Source organism: Scyliorhinus canicula, chromosome 24 (assembly GCF_902713615.1).
Source record: "Scyliorhinus canicula chromosome 24, sScyCan1.1, whole genome shotgun sequence".
Taxonomy (NCBI): Eukaryota; Metazoa; Chordata; class Chondrichthyes; order Carcharhiniformes; family Scyliorhinidae; genus Scyliorhinus; species Scyliorhinus canicula.
This window is the reverse complement of record NC_052169.1, coordinates 267,091-290,714: the sequence shown is the minus strand read 5'-3', so window position 1 is coordinate 290,714 and position 23,624 is coordinate 267,091. Positions and strand designations below refer to the sequence as shown.

Sequence of the window (23,624 nt, the reverse complement as noted above, 5' to 3'; positions counted from 1 at the left end):
GGGTGGGAGAGGATGGATCAGCCAGGATTTCTGCCCCGGATAACGTGCAAGCGACTCCAGTGGAGCACAGAGTGTGTGGAAATGCTGAGGGGTGATAGGGTGAGGATTGGGCATGCCCATGTTTCATCCAGAGGTGCTGTATTGATTGACGGTGGAAGAATGGCTGCTTGGCTGACCCAGTGAAGGGGAAACTAAGGCTTCCGGAAGGGATTGGGCAGTCGCTTGGGGGAATGACTGAATCCACCCTCCTGGGTGTGGGATGGAGGGGGTCTGACACAGTTGTGCTTGTCTTTTCAGTGGAGCGAGTGGCCACCCTACGTTGAGGAACGTTTCCAACTTTATGAGCGTCTCAAACGGGAGCATGATTCCATGCTCAGTGAGCAGGCTGCACGGGACTCTCGAATTATCACCATCACGCTGCCAAACAACATGCAGATTCGTGGGGAATCATGGAGGACAACACCATATCAGGTCGCTTGTCAAATCAGGTAAATTCACAATAGGTTCCTGTTTCTACTCCAATCCTTGGTGCTCAATATGCAGCATTTTAGAACAGTTCCGGCCACTTAAAGTAATCACATTCCATATTCGGCTTTTGTAAACGTTTCCTGTCCCCCAAACTTCTTACTAATAGTCACTCTCCATATCCACTTACCCCAATGTCACAGTCCACATTTCAAACTTTCCCCCTTCAGCTTATTTTTCCTCAGGATCGCATCCTCCACCTATTCAAACAATCGGCCCACCCTTGACTTCGTCGGGTGCAGTCGATGTACCACTTGCAACTAAACCAGCCCCAGCCTCGCACACGAGGTTGAGGCATTCGCCCTCTGCAGCACCTCACACCACAATCCCTTCCCAACTCCTCCTCCCACTTGGCTTTGGCCCTATCCAGCGATACCCTGTCCTCCAATATCCTCCCATATAACTCCAAGGCAACCCGCCCGCCTCTCCAATCCTCCCACCTGTCAAAATGCTTCAAAAACAGCCACTCAACTCCATGGCCATCACATTGGCCTCTTTTCCACTGTAATGGGCGCGGCTCCATCTGACGAGTCTTCTCCCGCCATCTTGCCTCCCGCTGAGTTCCGCACCACGCTCGACAGTGGATTCTCGCTCATTCCCCCCCCCCCCCGATTCTTTATCCCTGTTTTTTACATCCTTGAAGTACCTCGGACTTTCCTGCAAATCCTCACATAAAACTGTCCCCCGAAGCTGGGTGCAAAGGGCCAAAAAACACCGACTCTGGCAGGAGCCAGCGTGCGTCCTCCGGCTTCATGTCGCCACCGGAAGTCGAACCTCAGTTTTGTATGAATCCAATTGCGGTCTTTGTAAACTGAGAACTGAGGGATGTCACTTGTTTCCAGGTTTTCCGCGTATTTACTGTGCAAAATCAGAATCCCTTGTGTGTTTGGTACATCAGCTATGCAAGTAGGTGCCACAAAAATACTCTGTTGGTTTCCTCCTGACTGTAGCCGAAGATTAGCGGAGAGTTCCATTATTGCCAAGGTGGGTGATGAGTTGTGGGACCTGGATCGGCCGCTGGAAGGAGATACCAGTCTTCAACTGTTAAACTTTGAAGACCCAGCGGCGCGAGCTGTAAGTTACCTGCCACTGTTCAGCTATTTCAGTAATCTCAATGTAATTTAACAAAGTGAAATCATTTCGAAACATGCTATCTTGTACTTCAGCTAATGAATAGGTTTTTACAGCATTAAAGTTAGAAGTTCTCACCTTGTTGCTGTCTTAATGGTGATTACCACGTAGCCAGGGAGGTCGTATTTTGTGTTTTGTCACTAAAGTGGATCGATGTTGAAGGGGATTACCTCTGAAAAGCCACAAATTCTAATTCCAGGCACATTAATTCCTGTCGCTAGAAAGAAATTGCATTATATTATGCACCCAGAAGCACTGAGACATAGAATTTCTAACTATGATTGAATTTAAATTGACGTATTTAGAGCTGGGAGTTGTGTAGTTCGTGGGCTGATAACTGTTTGTCACACAGGTATATTGGCACTCGAGTGCGCACATTCTGGGAGAAGCCATGGAGCGGTATTATGGAGGATGCCTATGTTACGGGCCACCCATAGAGACTGGATTCTATTATGACATGTTCCTGGAAGACAGGTAGAGCTTGTGTTTCTAACCAATTCTTTTTAGAAGCAAAAAACTCATGTTTTTGTGTTTTTTATTGAAGTAAATCTCAGAGTAACTGAAGCAACGAGGTGAGTCTTTTACAGAGATTCTGAGGGCTTTCATGGTGATATCCTCATAGTTGGAAGGTATAGTTACACAACCTGGTAAATGTTGCACCTTCTGTGTGTTTGAGGTGCTTGTCACTGACATCTGGAGGTATGTATCCCTGGTGTCAGGTCTGAAGGGTGATAGCTCTCTAAAATCTGTGCCTGGAGAGAAGGAGGAATATTCGGCTCCTTGTTTCTGGATATGTGTTATTTGGATGAACTGCTATAGCTGGGTTCAGTTCCCTCATTTCTCAACTGGGTTTTGGGCTGTGCTCCTCGTGATATCAAATCTCTGCACCTTTAGCATAAAGAATCAATGTGGGTAAGCAGTACCTCGCAGCTCGGGCCTTGCCTGTTCACTTGCCACCCGCTCCCATCACCTCTACACCTTTCTCCAGACCTCTGCTCTCGTAATTTCCCCACCACTGCCCCTGCCCTCTCACCCTCTTACATGGTTTTTTGTTTCACAGAGGAGTGTCCAGTGACCAGTTTCCTTACCTGGAGAATATCTGTAAGTCGATCATTAAAGACTGTCAGCCATTTGAGAGATTGGAGGTCAGCAAGCAAACTTTGCTTGAAATGTTCAAGGTAATATTCACTATTTGCTGTCCTGTGTTCTGTCTTGATTTATCTCTGAGAATTTGTATGGCCTATTGCTAGGTCCCCAAAGCACTGTTGGTTACTGGAGTGTGAGACAAGTGGCACAGGGCTCTATACATAACAGCTGGGCTTTCCAGTCTATCTCTGTGTGGATGACTGACCAGTCCTCTGGGCACAGATTTTAAATTCCTGAGGGGCTGCAGGCAAGGCTAACCTCTGACCCTAGACCTATGAGGGCCAGGGGCCTAACTTATGTGTAATGACCTTGAGGAGTTGAATGAGAGTAACTTTTGTGGAGGATAGTAATGGGATAGAATCATTCAATCTGAACTCTATCCAGACTGGAGGATAGAGACACCAAGCCCGTCACAGGCTTAAACTTGGGATGGGCAGCAGGCATGAGGCAAAAATTCTGGCTCAAACCTGGAACCCGTTTGCAGAGGCTTGTAGATTTCTTTTTTTAATAAATAATTTTTATTGAAATTTTTGAAAAATGTATCACAACAAAACAATAATAATAACAATAATAAACACCCCCCGGACCCGTAACAACGCATATAACGAGCCCCCTTCAAACCCGATGAACAACAAAATAAATTAAATTATATACCCCCCTGAACCCCCCCCCCCCCCCCCCCCCCCCCCCCCCCCCCCGGGTTGCCGCTGCTGCTGACCTAGTTCCCTATCGTTGAGCCAGAAAGTCGAGGAAAGGCTGCCACAGCCTAAAGAACCCTTGTACCGACCCCCTCAGGGCGAATTTGACCTTCTCCAGCTTAATGAATCCCACCATGTCATTGATCCAGGTCTCCACGCTTTGGGGTCTCGCATCCTTCCACTGTAACAAGATCCTCCGCCGGGCTACTAGGGACGCAAAGGCCAGGACACCGGCCCCTTTCGCCTCCTGCACTCACGGCTCCACCCCAACCCCAAATATCGCGAGTCCCCAGCCTGGCTTGACCCTGGACCCTACCACCCTCGACACCGTCCTCGCCACCCCCTGCCAGAATTCCCCCAGTGCCGGGCATGCCCAAAATATATGGGCATGGTTCGCTGGGCTCCCCGAACACCTAATGCACCTGTCCTCGCCCCCAAAAAACCTGCTCAGCCTCGTCCCGGACATATGAGCCCTGTGCAGTACCTTGAACTGGATGAGGCTAAGCCTCGCACATGAAGAGGAGGAGTTGACCCTCTCCAGGGCGTCCGCCCATGTCCCCACCTCAATCTGCTGGTTTGTAGATTTCTGAGGATGAATCAGCCTAATGGTCTGTTCGTGGATCAGAACTTTGTACATTACTGTCACATTCTGAGGGAGGAATCTGGATTATTCAAATCTTGAATTTTCCTCTCAATTTTTTTTGGGAAAATTTAGAGCGCTCAATTCATTTTATCCAATTAAGGGGCAATTTAGCGTGTCCAATCCACCTAACTTGCACATTTTTGTTGAGGGGGCGAAACCCACGCACATACGGGGAGAATTTGCAAACTCCATACGGACAGTGACCCAGAGCCGGGATCGAACCTGGGACCTCGGCGCCTTAAGGCCGCAGTGCTAACCACTGCGCCACCGTGCTGCCCTTTTCCTCACAATAATAAAAACAAAATTCTTCAGATGCTGGAAATTTGAAATAAAAACAAACTGCTGGATAAACTCAGCAGGTTTGACCAAACCTGGGACATTGGCGCCGTGAGGCAGCAGTGCTATCCACTGCACCACCGTACTGCCCGAGAGAAACAGAGTTAACGTTTCAAGTCCATATGACCCCTTATATGGAACTGAAGTCCTTGTTCACGATTCTCTTACGGTTAACGTACAGGTTCAGTCGGCAGTTGGGAAGGCAAATGCAATGTTAGCATTCATGTCGAGAGGGCTAGAATACAAGAGCAGGGATGTACTTCTGAGGCTGCATAAGGCTCTGGTCAGACCAGATGAGGTCAGCAGGATTAGGCTATTGGGTTGGACGATCAGCCATGACCGTGATGAATGGTGGAGCAGGCTCGAAAGGCCTCTTCCTGCTCCTATCTTCTATGTATGTATCTATGTATGACCCCATTTGGAGTATTGTGAGAAGTTTTGGGCCCGTATCTAAGGAAGGATGTGTTGGCCTTGGAAAGGGTCCAGAGGAGGTTCACAAGAATGATCCCTGGAATGAAGAACTTGCTGTATGAGGAACGGTTGAGGACTCCGGGTCTGTACTCGGAGTTTGGAAGGATGAGGGGGGATCTTATTGAAACTTAGAGAATACTGCGAGGCTTGGATAGAGTGGACGTGGAGGGGATGTTTCCACCTGTAGGAAAAACTAGAAGCAGAAGACACAATCTCAGACTAAAGGGACGATCCTTTAAAACAGAGATTAGGAGGATTTTCTTCAGCCAGAGGGTGGTCAATCTGTGGAATTCTTTGCTGCAGAAGGCTGTGGAGGCCAATTGACTGAGTGTCTTTAAGACAGAGATAGATAGGTTCTTGATTAATAAGGGGATCAGGGGTTATGGGGAGAAGGCAGGAGAATGGGGATGAGAAAATATCAGCCATGATTGAATGGGGAGCAAACTTGATGGGCCGAATAGCCGAATTCTGCTTCAATTTCTTATGATGTGGAGATGCCGACGTTGGACTGGGGTGAGCACAGTAAGAAGTCTTACAACACCAGGTTAAAGTCCTGAGGAAGTTCACCTGAGGAAGGAGCAGTGCTCCGAAAGCTAGTGTTTGAAACAAACCTGTTGGACTTTAACCTGGTGTTGTAAGACTTCTTACTGTGCTCAATTTCTTATGGTCTGGTGTCTTATGGTTGGAGCAGAATAGAAGGTCTGGGATCGGTTGAAGCTAAGGAGCTATTGACAAAGATGGCATAGACACAAGACAAAGTGGGTGTTAATGGTGACATTAAGGACTGCAGAGGTGCTAAATAGTGGCAGAAAGTTAAGATAGCAGAACAAAGCTCAGTGGCAGCAAAACTGAAAACAAGGGACAGGTGGCCTTGTGGGGGAGGGGTGGGATGGTATTGGGGCAACAAGGAAACCCCGCCCAAAAAAGGAGAATCAAGATCGATGAGATTATATGTTATTATTGAATTTTCTCAACTTGTTTTAGCTGTTGACTATTCTCTGTTTTCTTTCTCAGTACAACAAGTTTAAGGTGCGGATATTAAACGAGAAGATTGAGACACTGACCACCACAGTGTACAGGTGAGCAGGAGCTGAGAATTGTACCATCTCTGTTACCAGTTAGGATTTAGGGTTGGGAGTCCGATTAGATTTGATAAATCAATGTCGCAGAATCTGGAATATTTGTGTTTCAGCTGGAAATGCAGGATCTATCTAGGATCCCCATCTGGAAATGTGGGATCTATCCTGGGTTTCCTGGAAATGGAGGATCTATCCTGAATCCCCATCTGGAAATGTGGGATCTATATCTAGACCCGGGTTCAATTCTGGCTTTGGGTGAGTACCTGGATGGAGTCTGCACATTCTCCCTGTGCCTGCGTGGGTTTCCTCCGGGTGCTCCGGTTTCCTCCCACAGTCCAAAGATGTGCAGGTTAGGTGGATTGGCCATGCTAAATTGACCCTTGGTGTCCAAAGATGTGCAGGTTATGGGGATAGGATGGGGGAGTGGGCCTAGGTAGGGTGCTCTTTCAGAGTGTAGGTGCAGACTTATGGGCCAAATGGCCTCCTTATGCACTGTAGGGATTCTATGATTCCTCCGACTGAAAATGTGGGATCTACCGTTTTTTGTGCCCTCAGTGACATCATCCCAGAACACATCAGTTTTCACACGTATGATGAGGACACCCTCCCTCCAGCTCGTCCACTGTCACTAAATTATCAGAATCTTCAACTGCCAGCACTGGATAAGCAAAAAGTCCTCCAGTTAAACTTTGGAAGACCAAAGCCATTGTCTTTGGCCCCCGCTCCAAACTCTGTACCCTCGCCACTGACTCCATCCTTTCTCCTGGTAACTGCCTGAGGCAGAACCAGACTGTTTGAAAAATGAAAAAATGAAAATGGCTTATTGTCACAAGTAGGCTAAAATGAAGTTACTGCGAAAAGCCCCTAGTCGCCACATTCCAGCACCTGTTCGGGGAGGCTGGTACGGGAATTAAACCCGCGCTGCTGGCCTTGTTCTGCTTTACAAGCCAGCTGTTCAGCCCTCTGTGCTAAACCAGCCCCTAACATTACAGTTGGATTGGATTGGATTTGTTTATTGTCACGTGTACCGAGGTCCAGTGAAATTTATTTTTCTGCGAGCAGCTCATTAAGTACATGGGAAGAAAAGGGAATAAAAGAATATTAGTGCCAGAGGACTGGAGGATAGCAAATGTTGTCCCCTTGTACAAGAAGGGAGTAGAGATAACCCCGGTAACTATAGACCAGTGAGCCTTACTTCTGTTGTGGGAAAAGTCTTGGAAAGGTTTATAAAAGATAGGATGTATAATCATCTGGAAAGGAATAATTTGATTAGAGATAGTCAACATGGTTTTGTGAAGGGTAGGTCGTGCCTCACAAACCTCCATTGAGTTCTTCGAGAAGGTGACCAAACAGGTGGATGAGGGTAAAGCAGTTGATGTGGTGTATTTGGATTTAAGTAAAGCGTTTGATAAGGTTCCCCACGGTAGGCTATTGCAGAAAATACAGAGGCAAGGGATTCAGGGTGATTTAGCAGTTTGGATCAGAAATTGGCTAGCTGATGGAAGACAAAGAGTGGTGGTAGATGGGAAATGCTCTGACTGGTGTCCAGTTACTAGTGGTGTGCCACAAGGATCTGTTTTGGGGCCATTGCTGTTTGTCATTTTTATAAATGACCTGGAAGAGGGCGTAGAAGGATGGGTGAGTAAATTTGCAGATCACACTAAAGTCGGTGGAGTTGTGGACAGTGCAGAAGGATGTTACAAGTTACAGAGGGACATAGATAAGCTGCAGAGCTGGGCTGACAGGTGGCAAATGGAGTTTAATGCAGAAAAGTGTGAGGTGATTCATTTTGGAAGGAATAACAGAAGGCAGAGTACTGGGCTAATGGTAAGATTCTTGGTAGTGTGGCCGAGCAGAGAGATCTCGGTGTCCATGTCCATAGATCCCTGAAAGTTGCCACCCAGGTTGAGAGGGTTGTTAAGAAGACGTACGGTGTGTTAGCTTTTATTGGTAGAGGAATTGAGTTTCGGAGCCATGAGGTCGTGTTGCAGTTGTACAAAACTCTGGTGCGGCCGCATTTGGAGTATTGTGTGCAGTTCTGGTCGCCACATTATAGGAAGGATGTGGAAGCATTGGAAAGGGTACAGAGGAGATTTACAAGAATGTTGCCTGGTATGGAGGGAAGATCATATGATAAAAGGCTGAAGGACTTGAGGCTGTTTTCGTTACAGAGAAGAAGGTTAAGAGGGGACTTAACTGAGGCATACAAGATGATCAGAGGATTAAATAGGGTGGACATCGAGAGCCTTTTTCCTCGGATGGTGATGTCCAGCACGAGGGGACATAGCTTTAAATTGAGGGGAGATAGATATAGGACAGATGTCAGAGGTAGGTTCTTTACTCAGAGAGTAGTAAGGGCGTGGAATGCCCTGCCTGCAACAGTAGTGGACTCGCCAACACTAAACGCATTCAAATGGTCATTGGATAGGCATATGGACGATAAGGGAATAGTGTAGAGCGACTTTAGAAGGGTATCACATGACGGTGCAACATCGTGGGCCGAAGGGCCTGTACTGCGCTGTAATGTTCTATGTTCTATACATAATAGGGCAACACAAGATATACAATGTAACTACATAAGCACTGGCATCGGATGAAGCATACAGGGTGTAGTGTTAATGAGGTCAGTCCATAAGTGGGTCATTTAGGAGTCTGGCGACAGTGGGAAAGAAACTGTTTTTGAGTCTGTTCGTGCGTGTTCTCAGACTTCTGTATCTCCTGCTCGATGGAAGAAGTTGGAAGAGTGAGTAAGCCGGGTGGGAGGGATCTTTGATTATGCTGCCCGCTTTCCCCAGGCAGCGGGAGGCGTAGATGGAGTCAATGGATGGGAGGCAGGTTCGTGTGATGGACTGGGCGGTGTTCACGACTCTCTGAAGTTTCTTGCGGTCCTTGGCCGAGCAGTTGCCATACCAGGCTGTGATGCAGCCCAATAGGATGCTTTCTATGGTGCATCTGTAAAGGTTGGTAATGGTTAATGTAGACATGCCGAATTTCCTTCGTTTCCTGACGAAGTACAGGCGCTGTTGTGCTTTCTTGGTGATAGCGTCGACGTGGGTGGACCAGGACAGATTTTTGGAGATGTGCACACCTAGGAATTTGAAACTGCTAACCACCTCCACCTCGGCCCCGTTGATGCTGACAGGGGTGTGTACAGTACTTTGCTTTCTGAAGTCAATGACCAGCTCTTTAGTTTTGCTGGCATTGAGGGATAGATTGTTGTTGCTGCACCACTCCACTAGGTTCTCTATCTCCCTCCTGTATTCGGACTCGTCGTTATTCGAGATCCGGCCCACTATGGTCGTATCGTCAGCAAACTTATAGATGGAGTTGGAACCAAGTTTTGCCACGCAGTCGTGTGTGTACAGGGAGTAGGGTAGGGGGCTAAGTACGCAGCCTTGCGGGGCCCCGGTATTGAGGACTATTGTGGAGGAGGTGTTGTTGTTCATTCTTACTGATTGTGGTCTGTTGGTCAGCAAATCGAGGATCCAGTTGCAGAGTGGAGAGCCAAGTCCTAGGTTTTGGAGCTTTGATATGAGCTTGGCTGGGATTATGGTGTTGTATTTGACCCAAGGTAAGCTTCCGACTACAAATCTGCATCGTCACCAAGACCACCCATTTCCACCACGAACTATGTCACGCTCTGCCACTGCGTCAGCTCATTTGCTGAAATCCTCATCCCTGCCTCCAGGCTTGTCTATTGCAACAGATTGTGGTCGATATTCTATCCTCAGTAAATTTGAAATTATGCCTTTGTCTAAATTCAAGTCCTAATCACCGCGAGCTTAAAAAAAGCATGATGGGGCATTGGCGGCAAAGCACCATTTATTGCCCATCTCTTATTGCCCTTAAAGATGGCTGTGAGCTGCTGCCTTGAAGTGCTGCAGTGTATATATGGTCAGTACACCCACAGCGCTGTTAGGAAGGGAGTTCTAACATTTTCGACCCAGTGGCAGTGAAGAAACATCCAAATCAGGATGGCGTGTGGCTTGGAGGAGAACTTGCAGGTGGTGGTTTTCCCATGTGCCTGCTGCCCTTGACCTTCTAGGTGTTAGAGGATGGCGGGTTTGAAAGTTGTTGAAGGAGACTTGGCAAGTTACAGTGCATCATAGATTTTACATACTACTGCCGCTGTTCATTGGTGGTGCAAGGAGTGAATGGTTAAAGGGGTGAATGGGTTGCTAAGTGGGCGGTTTTGTCATAGTTGTTGGAGCTGCACTCATCCAGGCAAGTGGAGAATATTCTATTATATCCCTGAAAATATCTATACTCATTCCCCTCCTTGTCCTTCTCCCTCCTCCCACCTTCCCCTCGTTCCTCCTGTATTGTGCCCACCCTTCCTCCTCCTCCCTCTGTCCCCTCTTCCCCTTCTGTCCCCCCTTCCCCCTCTGTCCCCCCTTCCCCCTCTGTCGCCTCTTCCCCTTCTGTCCCCCCTTCCCCCTCTGTCCCCCCTTCCCCCTCTGTCGCCTCTTCCCCCTCTGTCGCCTCTTCCCCCTCTGTCGCCTCTTCCCCCTCTGTCGCCTCTTCCCCTTCTGTCCCCCCTTCCCCTTCTGTCCCCTCTTCCCCTTCTGTCCCCTCTTCCCCTTCTGTCCCCTCTTCCCCTTCTGTCCCCTCTTCCCCTTCTGTCCCCTCTTCCCCTTCTGTCCCCTCTTCCCCTTCTGTCCCCTCTTCCCCTTCTGTCCCCTCTTCCCCTTCTGTCCCTCTTCCCCCTCTGTCGCCTCTTCCCCCTCTGTCGCCTCTTCCCCCTCTGTCCCCCCTTCCCCCTCTGTCGCCTCTTCCCCTTCTGTCCCCCCTTCCCCCTCTGTCGCCTCTTCCCCCTCTGTCGCCTCTTCCCCCTCTGTCGCCTCTTCCCCCTCTGTCGCCCCTTCCCCCTCTGTCCCCCCTTCCCCTTCTGTCCCCCCTTCCCCTTCTGTCCCCTCTTCCCCTTCTGTCCCCTCTTCCCCTTCTGTCCCCTCTTCCCCTTCTGTCCCCTCTTCCCCTTCTGTCCCCTCTTCCCCTTCTGTCCCCTCTTCCCCTTCTGTCCCCCCTTCCCCCTCTGTACCCTCTTCCCCTTCTGTACCCTCTTCCCCTTCTGTCCCCTCTTCCCCTTCTGTCTCCTCTTCCCCTTCTGTCCCCTCTTCCCCTTCTGTACCCCCCTCCCCCTCTGTCGCCTCTTTCCCCTCTGTCGCCTCTTCCCCTCTGTCGCCTCTTTCCCCTCTGTCGCCTCTTCCCCTCTGTCGCCTCTTCCCCCTCTGTCGCCTCTTCCCCCTCTGTCGCCTCTTCCCCCTCTGTCGCCTCCTCCCCCTCTGTCCCCTCTTCCCCCTCTGTCGCCTCTTCCCCCTCTGTCGCCTCTTCCCCCTCTGTCGCCTCTTCCCCCTCTGTCGCCTCTTCCCCCTCTGTCGCCTCTTCCCCCTCTGTCGCCTCTTCCCCCTCTGTCGCCTCTTCCCCTCTGTCGCCTCTTCCCCCTCTGTCGCCTCTTCCCCCTCTGTCGCCTCTTCCCCCTCTGTCGCCTCTTCCCCCCTCTGTCGCCTCTTCCCCCTCTGTCGCCTCTTCCCCCTCTGTCGCCTCTTCCCCCTCTGTCGCCTCTTCCCCCTCTGTCGCCTCTTCCCCCTCTGTCGCCTCTTCCCCCTCTGTCGCCTCTTCCCCCTCTGTCGCCTCTTCCCCCTCTGTCGCCTCTTCCCCCTCTGTCGCCTCTTCCCCTCTGTCCCCTCTTCCCCCTCTGTCCCCTCTTCCCCCCTCTGTCCCCTCTGTCCCCTCTTCCCCCTCTGTCCCCTCTTCCCCCTCTGTCCCCTCTTCCCCCTCTGTCCCCTCTTCCCCCTCTGTCGCCTCTTCCCCCTCTTGTCGCCTCTTCCCCCTCTTGTCGCCTCTTCCCCCTCTTGTCGCCTCTTCCCCCTCTTGTCGCCTCTTCCCCCTCTTGTCGCCTCTTCCCCCTCTTGTCGCCTCTTCCCCCTCTTGTCGCCTCTTCCCCCTCTTGTCGCCTCTTCCCCCTCTTGTCGCCTCTTCCCCCTCTTGTCGCCTCTTCCCCCTCTTGTCGCCTCTTCCCCCTCTTGTCGCCTCTTCCCCCTCTTGTCGCCTCTTCCCCCTCTTGTCCCCTCTTCCCCCTCTTGTCCCCTCTTTCCCCTCTTGTCCCCTCTTCCCCCTCTTGTCCCCTCTTCCCCCTCTTGTCCCCTCTTCCCCCTCTTGTCCCCTCTTCCCCCTCTTGTCCCCTCTTCCCCCTCTTGTCCCCTCTGTCCCCTCTTGTCCCCTCTGTCCCCTCTTGTCCCCTCTGTCCCCTCTTCCCCCTCTTCCCCCTCTTCCCCCTCTGTCCCCTCTGTCCCCTCTGTCCCCTCTTCCCCCTCTGTCCCCCCCCCCCCCCCCCCCCCCCCCCCCCCGCCTCCCTCCAGCAGCAACAATACACGGCTGTCAATAGGTCTTTGCCTGAGACTTTGTCACCAATCAGTCAGAAGTATGTGGCTTTGCACAATAAGTTCCCACAGCCATTCTGACAGTGGGGTCGATCACAGGTGACCCTATCTCTTCTGACAGGTGCCCATGCAATTTCCTGTGCAAGTCACTGGGAGATAGAGACAGGTAGACAGCTTTCCCTTCCTAACCTAGCGGCCTAGCGATTGCAGCTTCACAAGCTCTCGGCTGAGATTAGTCAACAGCAGGTCCCTGCTCTAGCTGACCTTGGTCTTGACCCTGCCTCTGATTCACCTGAATCTTACCCTGACTCTGCTGTGTCGTAGGTGTGGCCCATTGATTGATTTGTGCAGTGGACCCCACGTCAGGCACACTGGCAAGATTAAAGCCATGAGAATTTATAAGGTGAGTGAGCGTGTGATCACTTATCTCAGTCCATCACTGGCACTGAATTGATTTTGAAATTGGAGTGGGTTTTATGCAAATAAAAATATGTGTTTTATAAATTTTCAGAAATCCTTGACATACTGGGAAGGAAAGTCCAACATGGAGACTCTGCAGAGAATCTACGGGATCTCATTTCCTGATGACAAGATGCTGAAGGAGTGGGAGCAGTTGCAGGAGGAAGCCAAGAACCAGGACCACAGAAAGATTGGACAGGTCTGGGAAATGTTTGTGTTTTGGAGGTTTCAAGCAAATAGGTGCAGCAAGCTAGTCCATAGTTAAGAGTCACAATTACAGAGAAAAGAGGCAGTAAATCCACATGTAGAGCTTGGACAATGCAAATGTGAGAATGGAGAAGTTAGTTTTGTCCACTGCAAGTTAACAGGCAGTTTTGATATCTGTCCCTTCAACCCAAAGGCCTGCTTCTTTCTGAAGTCAATACAGAAAATCCTGGTAATACTTAACAAATGAGGCAGCATCAGTAAAGAGAGAAAGAGTTAACGTTTTAGCTCTGATCTCTCATCAAAACTGAAAGAAGTTAGAAATATAACATCTTTTAAACAAGCAGGTGGACTTGTTAGGAAGGGGTTAGGAAGGAAAGAATAAAAGGGAAGATCTATGATCGGGTTAATGGAATACACCCACCATCTCTGCAGCCATTTCCGTTAATACCTTGGGGTGCATCCCATTAGATCCTGGAGATTATCAGTTTTTAGTTTTATTCTCATCGGCAATATTTTTTATAACTGATGAAGCTGTTTTTTTTTAAATGGAAAAGAAAGTCTTCAATTCCGAGTGAGCTTTGTCCTGTGTTGCCAGGAAGTCCAGGAAAGGCTAAAGAACCCTTGTACTGATCCCCTCAGGGCAAATTTCACCTTCTCCAATTTGATGAACCCCGCCATGTCATTGACCCAGGCCTCCGCGCTTGGGGGCCTCGCATCCTTCCACTGAAGAAGAATCCTCCGCCGGGCTACTAGGGACGCAAAGGCCAGACCACCGGCCTCTTTCGCCTCCTGCACTCTTGGCTCCACTGCAACCTCAAAAATTGCGAGTCCCCAGCCTGGCTTGACCCTGGGTCCCACCACCCTCGACACCGTCCTTGCCACCCCCTTCCAAAACTTCCCCAGCGCTGGGCATGCCCAAAACATATGGGCGTGGTTCGCTGGGCTCCCCGAGCACCTAGCACACCTGTCTTCTCCCCTGAAAAACCTACTCATCCTCGTCCCAGTCATGTGGGCCCTATGCAGCACCTTGAACTGTATGAGGCTAAGCCTCGCACAGGAAGAGGAGGAATTCACTCTCTCCAGGGCATCCACCCACGTCGTCCCCTCAATCTCCTCACCCAGCTCCTCTATATTTACCCTTCAGTTCCTCCACCGAGGCCTCGTCTAGCTCCTGCATTACCCGGTATATGTTCGAAATCCTCCCTCCTCCAACCCACACCCCCAAGAGCACCCTGTCCCGTACCCCCCGTGGGGGCAGCAAGAGGAACCCCTCCACCTGCTGCCTGGCAAACGCCCTAACCTGCATGTACCGAAACATGTTCCCCGGGGGAGCCCAAACTTCCCCTCTAACTCCCCCAAGCTCGCGAACCGCCCCTCCACAAACAGGTCCCTCAACCTCCTAACCCCTACCCTGTGCCAGCCCAGAAATCCGCCATCAATGCTCCCTGGAACAAACCGATGATTCCCCCGTATCGGGGCCTCCATCGAGCCCCCCACCTCCCCCCTATGCCGTCTCCATTGCCCCCAAATTTTGAGGGTAGCTGCCACCACCGGGCTCGTGGTATACCTCGTTGGGGGGAGCGGCAACGGCGCCGTTACCAGCGCCTCCAGGCTCGTGCCCACACAGGATGCTACCTCCATCCTCTTCCATGCTGCCCCTTCCCCGTCCATTACCCACTTACGCACCATCGCTGCGTTGGCAGCCCAATAGTACCCACATAGGTTGGGCAGCGCCAGCCCCCCCCATCCCTGCCCTGTTCCAAGAACACTTTTCTCACCCTCGGAGTCCCATACGCCCACAGAAATCCCGTAATACTCCTGTTGACTCTCCTAAAAAAGGCCTTCGGGATAAGGATGGGGAGGCAGTGGAACAGGAACAAAAACCTCGGGAGCACCGTCATCTTAACGGACTGCACCCTCATATCCCACCTTTTGAACTCCTCCTCCATCTGCTCCACCAACCTTGTGAGGTTGAGTTTGTGCTGGGCCCCCCAGCTCGCAGCCACCTGGACTCCTAGGTACCTAAGCTCTTTCCTGTCTGCTTCAGTGGGAGCCCACCAATCCCCTCCTCCTGATCCCCCGGGTGCACCACGAACAACTCACTCTTGCCCAGGTTCAGCTTGTACCCAGAGAAGCCCCCAAATTCACTAAGAATCCTCATCACCTCCGGCATCCCCCCCACCGGGTCCGCCACATACAGCAGCAGGTCGTCCGCATAAAGCGACACTCGATGCTTCTCCCCACCACCTCTCCGCACCACCTTCCCAGCTCTATCCGTCACTCCCCTAATCTCCCTGGCCGCGTCCCACTTTCGGAGCTGGTGTGCCAGCATCCTGCTCGCCTTCCCCTCAACACCTTAGCTGGCTTCCTACCCGTCCGGGACTTGGATCAATCCAATGGGGGATCCAGCACCGTGTTGAAGTCCGTCTCTCTCCCCCCCGCCGAGTGCTCCCTGCCCCCCTCCCCTGCCGATTAGCCATAACCCATCCACTGGCCAGCGTCCCCCGCTCGGCCAGTTCCCCACGGCGGCAACACCCCCCCCCCCCCCCCCCCCCCCCCCCCCCAGGCTAGGACCCCTCCTAGCCGCACCCCTCCCTTCGTAGCACTCCCGTGAGCCAGCTAACTTCTGCTGACCCCGGCGACTCCCGCCATACCTCCGACTCCTCCCCATGTGGGACTACACCTCCTCCTTCGCGCCCACCAGCGCCCCCCCCCTCTTGCGCGGGAAAATAACAGCCAGCAACGACTCCGACTCAGCCCCGACTCCGCCCCCATCATCCCACAGCGCAGGAAATCAGAGAAAAGCCCGCACTTTCGCCCTGCCCAACCCCGCCTCCTCTAGGGCAACTCCCATTGGCAGTCCCCCCCACCAGCTCCCCGCACTTCCCGTTTACCTCCCTGCCCGAACCCGTCCACCACACCCATGCAAAAAGACATAACGACATCGCCCCACCCACGCTAAAGCCAACCCACATCTTGCATTAAACAGAGCAAACACAATTACATTATCATACAAAATCCTCCATCTTAGACCCTCAGTTTGAGTCCAGGTTCTCGGCCTGCACAAAGGCCCACGCCTCCTCCGGGGACTCAAAATAATGGTGCCGGTCCTTGTAGGTGACCCACAGACGCGCCGGCTGCAACATGCCAAACTTCGCGCTCCGTCTGTGGAGCACCGCCTTCGTCCGGTTGAACCCGGCCCTCCGCCTCGCCACCTCCGCACTCCAGTCCTGGAAGATCCGCACCTCCGTGTTCTCCCACTTGCTGCTCCGCTCCTTCTTGGCCCACCGGAGCACACACTCACGATCCACGAACCTGTGAAACCGCACCAACACCGCCCGCGGCGGCTCGTTCTGCTTGGGCCTCCTAGCCAGAATTCTGTGGGCCCCCTCCAACTCCAGGGACCCCTGGAAGGACCCAGCTCCCATCAGCGAGTTCAGCACAACAACCACATAGGCCGCCAGGTCCGACCCCTCCAGCCCCTCCGGGAGGCCCAGGATCGGCAAATTCTTCCGCCTCGACCGGTTGTCCAGCTCCTCAAACTGCTCCTGCCATCTTTTATGGAGCGCCTCGTGCATCTCCACCTTCCCCGCGGCAGCCACGGCCTCATCCTCCCTTTCGGAGGCCTGCTGCTGCAGCTCCCGGATCGCAGCCCCCTGGGCTGTCTGAGTCTCCATCAGCTCTCTGGTGGTAGCCTTCAGCGACTCCAGCAGCTCCAACTTCAGCTCCTGGAAGCAGAGCAGCAGAGTCGCCTGCTGCTCCTGCGCCCACTGCCTCAGCTCCTCGAAGGCTCCGCCGGCCGCCATTTTGTTTCTCTTCCCCCGCTTTTCCAGGGGTGCTTCCACCAATCTTCTTCTTACCCCACTCCTGGTCCGGACCATAGGATCATAGGGATCTACTCCAGACACCTTCCCACGTCGGGATTCGTCGACGAAGTTCCGTTGGGGGCCCTGAAAATTAGCGGGAGCTGCCGATCGTGCGGCTTAGCTCCGTGTTGCCGCCACCGGAAGTGTGGAAAGAGCACCCTACTTAAGCCCACACCTCCACCCCTATCCCTGGAACCCAGCAACCCCATTTAACCCAAGGGCAATTTATCACGGCCAATCCACCTAACCTGCACATCTTTGGACTGTGGGAGGAAGCCGGAGCACCCGGACGAAACCCACGCAGACACAGGGAGAACATGCAGACTCTACACATAGTGACCCAAGCAGGAATCGAACGTGGGACCTTGGCGCTGTGAAGCCATAGTGCTAACCACTATGCCACCGTGCTGCCCTGATGGCGTCGGGAGAATTTGGAGGGATGGCAACCTGAGAGGATTTACCTGCAATTATTCCGAAACAGACTCTGGCTGGGGCAGTTGTGTTCGTTGAGGACCAAGCTATTAATTTAAGAAATTAATAAACTCATTGACATCTTTCCTACCTTCCTTCATTTAACTAATGAAATAGTAGGTGTTTCTGTTTTGTTTCATAAAATTCAATTTAGATTAAGATCTTCTAATCTGACCCCCAGCACCCTGTGAACGTAAATAATGGCACCAGCCTTTGAAGGTTTCCATATTTAAATTTACCCTTTCTCTGCTTGCCGGAATTATTCTGTTCTTCCTTCAGAGATACCCAGTAATGGTAGATGCAGTAGCTCCAGACATAGAATACATTACAAGATAAATACAGTAAGAAGTCTTACAACACCAGGTTAAAGTCCAACAGGTTTGTTTCAAACACGAGCTTTCGGAGCACTGCTCCTTCTTCAGATGAAGGAGCCGTGCTCCGAAAGCTAGTGTTTGAAACAAACCTGTTGGACTTTAACCTGGTGTTGTAAGACTTCTTACTGTGCTCACCCCAGTCCAACGCCGGCATCTCCACATCAAAGATAAATACAAGTAATGTGTTCAGTGTGAGGTTGCACAACGGGCAGCACGGTAGCACACATGGCTAGCACTGTGGCTTCACAGCGCCAGGATCCCAGGTTTGATTCCCCGAGGGTCACTATCTGTGCGGAGTTTGCACGTTCTCCCCGTGTGTGCGTGGGTTTCCTCCGGGTGCTCCGGTTTCCTCCCACAGTCCAAAGATGTGCAGGTTAGGTGAATTAACCATGCTAAATTGCCCTTAGTGTCCAAAAAGGTCAGGAGGGTTTATTGGGTTATGGGAATTGGGTGGAAGTGAGGGCTTAAGTGGGTCGGTGCAGACTTGATGGGCCGAAAGGCCTCCTTCTGCACTGTATGTTCTATGTTCTAACGCACAAGCTTAGGTGTTAATGCTGAAGTGTTTGAAACATGAGTAGCAATGGGACTGTGTGGATCAGGCCAGTGAAACTTCAGGAGAGCTGGAGCAGGGAGTTCAGAACTGCTCTGATCTGAGTAGACAGCGAAAAAAATCAACATTGTGCAAATTTAACAACATGCTGCATTACTTTCTGTTACATTTACTGCAGTCCCTGACCAGTTTATTCCTCAGCTGTGCAGTATTTATCCTCATTTTACTTCCATCTGCTTTACAGGAACAGGAATTGTTTTTCTTCCATCCGCTCAGCCCTGGAAGCTGTTTTTTTCTCCCGAGAGGGGCTTCTATTTACAACACGCTGACAACATTTATACGGGTATGAACCTCATTCACAACAATTGTACTGCCACCGATCCTATTGTTTATAGAAATCATTGAGGTTAGGAGATATATGGAGAGGCGGAACACATCCTATGTTCGTATTCTTTGCGATCCCTCAGTAGTTGCACCACCTGATATGGACCAGAACAGTTCCCGGTTCCAACTCCAGTCTGTGCTCACTGAGCAACAAAAGGCTTCCGTGCCCATGGGTTTAAGGACGAACGATTTGAAGAAATTACTGTTCCCACTTGTTTGGGTGAGAACAGGATGTAATGTGGCTCTGCCACAATACTTCACAGAGTGCAATAACCTTCCTGGGCTCAATGAGGAGTATCGTGCTCGCGGTGAGGGTGACAAGACTTGGTCCTTGAGGGGTGCAGGGGACAAATAGAGACAAGCAAGTGTTTGTGTAGGTGGGTGTCCAAGCTTGGTTGGAGAGGAGGAGGATTGGTCTCCCTCCCACACCCTGTAAAATCTGATCGCCACTACAGAAACTACAGGAAATAGCCATACTGACAAACCCATCAAAGAAAGCAAGGCGTGGGCGGCGCAGTGGTTAGCACTGGTGCCTCATGGCGTTGAGCACCTAGGTTCGATCCCATCCCTGGTTCACTGCCCGTGTGGAGTTTGCACATTCTCTCCCTGTTTGCGTGGGTCTCACCCCCACAACCCCAAGATGTGAAGGTAGGTGGATTGGCCAAGCTAAATTGCCACTTAATTGGGGGGGAAAATTGAGTACTCTAAATGTATTTTTTTTTAAAGAAAGGATTGCACATCCAAGGAACTGGGTGAAAGCCAAAAGTCAAATTCTTGACCAGCCTAATTTACAATGCCAAAACCATCATCAGAATCGGCACATGGAATATCCGAACATTCTTGCAATGTTGGAAGATGTCCCAGTTGCTGTGAGAAATGAGAACCTTTCGCTTTGACATCTTGGGCATCTGCGAAATACGGTGGCCAGGCCAAGGGCAGCAGTGAGATGTGACAAATCTTGTATTCAGGGCAAGAAGAACACACGACCCATGGAATTGATCAGATTCTCAGCACATGCGTTAGATGAGCAGAAGCACATCATCACCGGTCATCACATCATTACTGGCAGATTCCACATAAGGCACACCAAAGTCACTGGCTGGAATTCGCTAGTCATTGTGATTCACTTTTCCTGCTGACAGCGAACGAGAAACAAGCGGCTGGCGGACCGAGAGTCTCGCCCTCTAGCATGCAGGCTTGCGAATCAACAGAGACAGACAGAGGAGGAGAAAGAAGACTTTGACCATCAATTACAGGACACACAGGACAGGACACCGAGAAACGATATCAGTCAACTGATCCTCTGTGCTGAGCTCAATGGAAACAGGTGAGGACTGACAGTCTAATTGGCCCCAAGTTACTCAACAGAAGCTGCAAACATCTGCTGAAACAGAAATGGACTCAGCATTGAGAATATCTTCTTCAAATACAAGGGCATCCACAAAAAGGACGTGGAGGTCCCCATATGGTAACACTCTGAATGAGAGTGACTATTTGTGTATCAGCAGCAGAAGGACGACATCACTGCAAGATATTCGGAAGGGTTGAAATGCTGATGGAGAGAATAACCTGGTTGGGAGGGGTCTTTGATTATGCGGCCTGCTTTCCCAAGGCAGCCTGAGGTGTAGCCAGAATCATTGGATGGGAGGCGGGTTCGCATGATGGACTGGGCTATGTTCACGACTCTGTAGTTTCTTGTGTATGGATAGAGTTAAAAGGCAGGCAGGCAGAAAAAGGCAATAAATTTGAATGGGTGGCATGGCGGAACAGTGGACTGCTGCCTCAGCCCCAGATTCCTGGGTTCAATTGCGGCCTTGGGTGACTCTGTGGAGTTTGAACTTTCTCCCCATGTCAGTGTGGGTTTTGTGCGGGTGTCCTGGTTACCTATCACAGTCCAAAGATGTGCAGGTTAGATGAGGCTACAGGGATAGGTTGAGATAGAATGCTCTTTCAGAGGATCATTGGAGACTCTATGAGCCTTCGGCACTGTAGGTATTCTATAGTTCTGTGGACTCTGCACAGGATTAACTGGTGCAAAAAGCAACATGCCCCAATCGAGGACAAGGATGGCATGATGCTATTGACATGTGACGCAGGAGGTGAGGTGGGTGCAGAACTTTTCCTCCACCACCCCAGCTCTGTGTTAGAGTTTTAAAGGATGTACTCACATCGGAGGCAGTACAGGAAAGTTTTGCGCGATTGGTCCCTGGGATAAGGGGGTTGTCCTATGATGAGAGGTTAAGTAAATTTGGCTTTTTGTTCCTGGAGGGATAGGCAGAGTTTTGGTCTCGAGGCCATTGAGGGTCATGGGGCGTGGGCAGGAAAATTGAGTTGAACGTTAACTAATGAAGTTAACATCGGTTGGTGAAGTTAAACAACACCTTTCTTTGATGGAGAGTGTTTATTGACTTAGTTCACAGTTAACATTACACCAATGTCCCAGCTATCCCCATTTATATTCATTTGATTTACCAAATTAACTAAATGTCCAGTGAATAAATTGAAAAGCAGCCTCTTAAAGGGAAATTGCAACAAAATCACAAAGGAAAATTACAAACATTCAAATTAACGTATGATTTTCAGAGTCAATAATCCACCCAGTCCCATGGTTCCTGCTGATCGCAGAAGGCCTGTAGTGTGCCAGCGGCCACGAGTACAGACAGTCGGGTCAGACAACCCACTCAATGGTCTGCTGACTGGACCTATTAATGGCCAATTTGGCCAGGTCCGGGAGCAGGCATTCCAGGAAAATTCCGGTTTGCAATTGAATTGTGAGGGAATGCTGCGCTGTCATTGGTGTTGACCTTCAGATGAGATATAAACCCAGACCCTATCTTCCTACCTCAGGTAGGATTCGCATTTTATTTATTTATTTATAAATTTAGAGTACCCAATTAATTTTTTCCAATTAAGGGGCAATTTAGCGTGGCCAATCCACCTAACCTGCACATCTTTGGGTTGTGGGGGCGAAACCCTCGCAAACACGGAGAGAATATGCAGACTCCACACAGACAGTGACCCCGGGCCAGGATCGAACCCAGGTCCTTGGTGCCGTGAGGCAGCAGTGCTAACCACTGCGCCACCGTGCTGCCGGATTCGCATTTTATTTTGACGAGCAATGACCTCCCACCTGGAAGGACAAGGGCAGCCGATACATTATCCTGACCTGGAACTATATCGCTGTTTCTTCCCTGTCGCTGGGCAGTGTGGAAGTACATACACCAGGTGGACTTCCGTGTTTCAAGAAGGCGACACACTGCCACCTTATCAAGGGAAAATAAAAATTGGCAGAAAATGCTGGTTTTGCCAGTGATACTCACATACACTGAAAGAATTTTTAAAAAGCTGTCCCCAGTGCTCTGGCAAATATTTATCCCGCTAATAATGTTACTAAAATGGATTGCAGTCTGTAATCATATTGCTGTTTGGTGGGATTTTACGCTGTGCAAATTGTCTGCAATCTCCCTACATTGACACTGCAAAAGTACTTCATGGCTGTAATGCATTTGGGACTCCGCTTGTGAAAGGTGCTATATAAATGCAAGTTTGGTCTTGATTGTTAATCTGTTCTTGTTGCAGGAGGAGTATTGTAGACGTGGATTCACTGAAGTGGTCTCTCCAAATATCTACAACAGCCGCCTGTGGGAGATGTCTGGCTACTGGCAGCACGACAGTGAGAACATGTTCAGCTTTGAGGTAGAGAAGGAGGTTTTTGCGCTGAAGCCTATGAATTGCCCAGGTCACTGGTATGTGTCAAACACAAAGACTGCTTTACAATATTTAATACTGTTAAACGTTTGAAAGTTTGTTTGGGGTTAGTTTGTCCTGGTCATTTTTCATGAAGTGAGGGATATTTGTTGCCATTGTAGTTCCCCCGAGAATCAAGCGGACATTCTCCTGTAGAGGCTGGGCAAGAATTGCAGACAGCTTTCCTTAAAAGGCATTTGGGTGTTTTGCAATAACCCAGCAACTATACTGAAGGAATCGGCACTGTCTGAACTGGAATGGGACCCATTCCTGACTGGAAAAGGGTAAATAGGGAGGTCGCAAAGGCTTTAAACTAGGAAGAGTGAGGGGGAGATGGGTGGCATGTATGAATATGTAAGCAACCCGAATGTAAACTAAGTAGGACAGGAGTACATAGGAAAGAATAAAGTAAGCGAGGACATTGACGGCGAGGGAATAAATAGTCTGATTGAATAGGAATCTGAAAAAATGGTTAAACATAGTGAGAGGAAATCCTGTTAAAATGAATTAAATGCAATGCACACAGCACCCGTAATAAAACAGAGACAATCATGCAGTGGATGGAATCAGTTGAGGTCGGGATTCTGAGACATAAAAATTAGGGCTGGGAATTTAACATTGCAGGATGTAACATATTTAGGAAAGCTGGTGGAGGAGCTTATTAAGGATAACACAGCAGCATGTCTCAACAGGACAACATAAGAATCCATGTCAATAGAGATAAAAGGTAAAAAAGGATCAATCACACCAACAGATGCTGTCCACGTGATAGTGGGACAGAGGTGGAGACAAGTTAGGGAATTGAGTAAAAATAATAATAATTACAGGAACTTCAGCTACCCTATTGGATAATAATTGGACAGAGGAGGGAGGTTAAGCGAATAAGGAAACTGAGTTTCTACAATGTGTAGAGGACAGTTTCCCAACCCAAAACATAAAAAGTTCAACAAGGGAAGATTTGCTATTGGATCTATAAATGAGGAATGAACCAGAACAGATAAAAGACTTCAAATCAGGAGAACACCGAGACAATAATATTGTATACTTGAAGATACAAAGAACAAAGAAAAGTACAGAACAGGAACAGGCCCTTCGGCCCTCCAAGCCTGTGCCGATCATGATGCCCTAACTTAAAAAAAAACTATCCTTACTTGGCC

General features: G+C 50.2%; 1 protein-coding gene across 1 annotated transcript in view; it reads left to right on the top strand.

Annotated features, from left to right (window-relative positions):
* The window catches only part of LOC119956788 (threonine--tRNA ligase 1, cytoplasmic-like), a 55,348-nt gene that overhangs the window by 11,628 nt on the left and 20,096 nt on the right, over nt 1-23,624 (top strand). The window contains exons 3-11 of the mRNA XM_038784208.1: nt 298-488; nt 1,476-1,599; nt 2,009-2,130; nt 2,717-2,834; nt 5,965-6,029; nt 12,734-12,812; nt 12,921-13,067; nt 18,581-18,679; nt 22,300-22,466. Coding sequence (XP_038640136.1) covers nt 298-488; nt 1,476-1,599; nt 2,009-2,130; nt 2,717-2,834; nt 5,965-6,029; nt 12,734-12,812; nt 12,921-13,067; nt 18,581-18,679; nt 22,300-22,466 — 1,112 coding nt within the window. The remainder of the gene's footprint in view (nt 1-297; nt 489-1,475; nt 1,600-2,008; nt 2,131-2,716; nt 2,835-5,964; nt 6,030-12,733; nt 12,813-12,920; nt 13,068-18,580; nt 18,680-22,299; nt 22,467-23,624) is intronic.